We start from the raw sequence: 1,834 nt of genomic DNA on the forward strand, positions 1-1,834 counted from the left end.
CGGATAGACGGACAGAAAAAAAAATCATTATTCCACTTATTCCTCAACCGAAATAACCCTTCTTCTGGCTCACCTATAGCCGCGAGAGCACCGTTGAAATTGGCCAGAATGTGATAGTAGCGCCTCTCCATCCATCCGCGGTCACCAACACCCGCCATCAAGAGCTTGGCCAGCAGCTCGGAGGCGGCGAAGATGGAGAGGAGGAAGGGCGCCCCGTAAACCAACTCGTGACTGACTGCCAACGCCGGCAGGAAGGCAATGTAGACAACCCACGCCTGGAAGGAGTGATGTTACAATATCTCCGTGATTTGTGGAAAATTGGGGTGCAGCATTGGCAGAGAACAGCTGCATCTCATTGTCGTTACAATGTGCACAGAAGAAAATTCGATTTTAATATGACTTTTTTCAGTTATACACAGCTTTAAACTGTGCATTCAAGAGCTTTTAAAATACACTGCGTAATTTGCAGAGAAGTCTTGCCGAGTTTTCAAATTTCTCTCTGAATTACACCCAAACCCATCTTTGAACGCGACACTTACTATTCTGTTGATGACGTTGCTGATCGCGGCCACGACGAACAGGGGGTGTCTGAGGATGTGGAAGGGGAGCACCTCGTGGCACCGGGGCAGCCTCATCCCGCAGCAGACGCGGGGCTTCAGCGGCTGTTTACGTGATTTGTAAGGGTTGGCGATGGTGTGGCATAAGGTTTTACTGGCTTCTTCTTGCGCTCTGTCTTTGAGCTTTTCAGTCTTTGCTGATAAGGCACTACCGAATTGGTTAAAAATGTCACTAGACCTAAACATACTCTCACAGGCAGGAACAGACGCGAAGGAGTCGGCGCTCTTTGTACTGACGAAGCTCACCGGCCTATGTCTGTGGTCGTTCTCCTTGTTGAGGAACTCGATCCTCTCGTTCCCGGTCTCCTGGTCGAAGCTCTCGAAAATGTCGTCCTCCTCGGCCTCCTCGGGGATCTGCGGCAGGATCTCCATGCTGCGCTCGATGCTGACGGTCCTGGGCCGCTCCAGGTACTCGTTGGTCTGCAGCGTGTCCGTCAGGGGGTTCTTCCACGGCCGGTCCGAGGCCAGGCCCATCCCGCGGCCTGCGCACACGTACGGCAGCCGGTCCTGATACATCCTCAGGCCCGGCAGAGTGGACGGGTCCTCCTCGTCGCTCTCCTCACTGTCGTCGTCCTCGGGGGTCAGCTGCTTGTTGTCCTCGAAGCCGTCGTACTCGCTCATCTCGTCCCTCTTGCTCGCCCTCTTGCTCCCCGAGACGTCGCTCCGCACCTGACTGGCGGCGCCGTTCCTCTGCGCGCCGCCCTCGTCCTGCTCCTCCTTCTTGGTGGATTTCAAGTGCCACTCCACCGGATGGAGAAGAACAGCGCCCAGAGCCCCGTGCAGGACCACTCCCGCCCAGATGATGTATCCTCCCCGGGGCGTGAACTCCTCCAGCAGGTAGCCGAGGAGGGGGGGCATCACCATGAAGCCCAGAGAACCGCCTACCATGGAGAGCGCGTTGGCTTGCACCCGCTTGCCCGAGAAGTACCGCTGGCCGATCATGAAGCCGTGAGGGAGGGCGAGCGAGAGGCCTATGCCTGGAAAAAGAGTCACTTCTTAGTCACTTCTTACTTGCTGACGTCATCGTGCTGGAGAAAGGGGTGGGGGAAAGGAATGGGGGAGAGGGTAGGGGGTCGTTGGCAAGAGAATTCAAAACTTATAATTCTTTATCCACTGGAAGCTCATATACTTTTTAATGTACGCAATTTTCTGCTTGGACAACTTGCCAAAGTTAAAATAACGAAACTACGTAATTTAATTTGTGGACGTAAGAAACT

The 1,834-nt window shown here is 54.3% G+C and overlaps 1 protein-coding gene across 1 annotated transcript in view; it reads right to left on the minus strand.

Moving 5' to 3' along the window:
• The window catches only part of LOC119581734, a gene marked incomplete in the record, with an annotated part of 65,890 nt that overhangs the window by 2,525 nt on the left and 61,531 nt on the right, over window positions 1–1,834 (minus strand). The window contains 2 exon segments of the mRNA XM_037929865.1: window positions 74–275; window positions 540–1,594. Of these exon segments, the coding sequence (XP_037785793.1) occupies window positions 74–275; window positions 540–1,594 (1,257 nt within the window).

This window comes from Penaeus monodon, chromosome 15 (assembly GCF_015228065.2).
Source record: "Penaeus monodon isolate SGIC_2016 chromosome 15, NSTDA_Pmon_1, whole genome shotgun sequence".
Lineage (NCBI taxonomy): Eukaryota > Metazoa > Arthropoda > Malacostraca > Decapoda > Penaeidae > Penaeus > Penaeus monodon.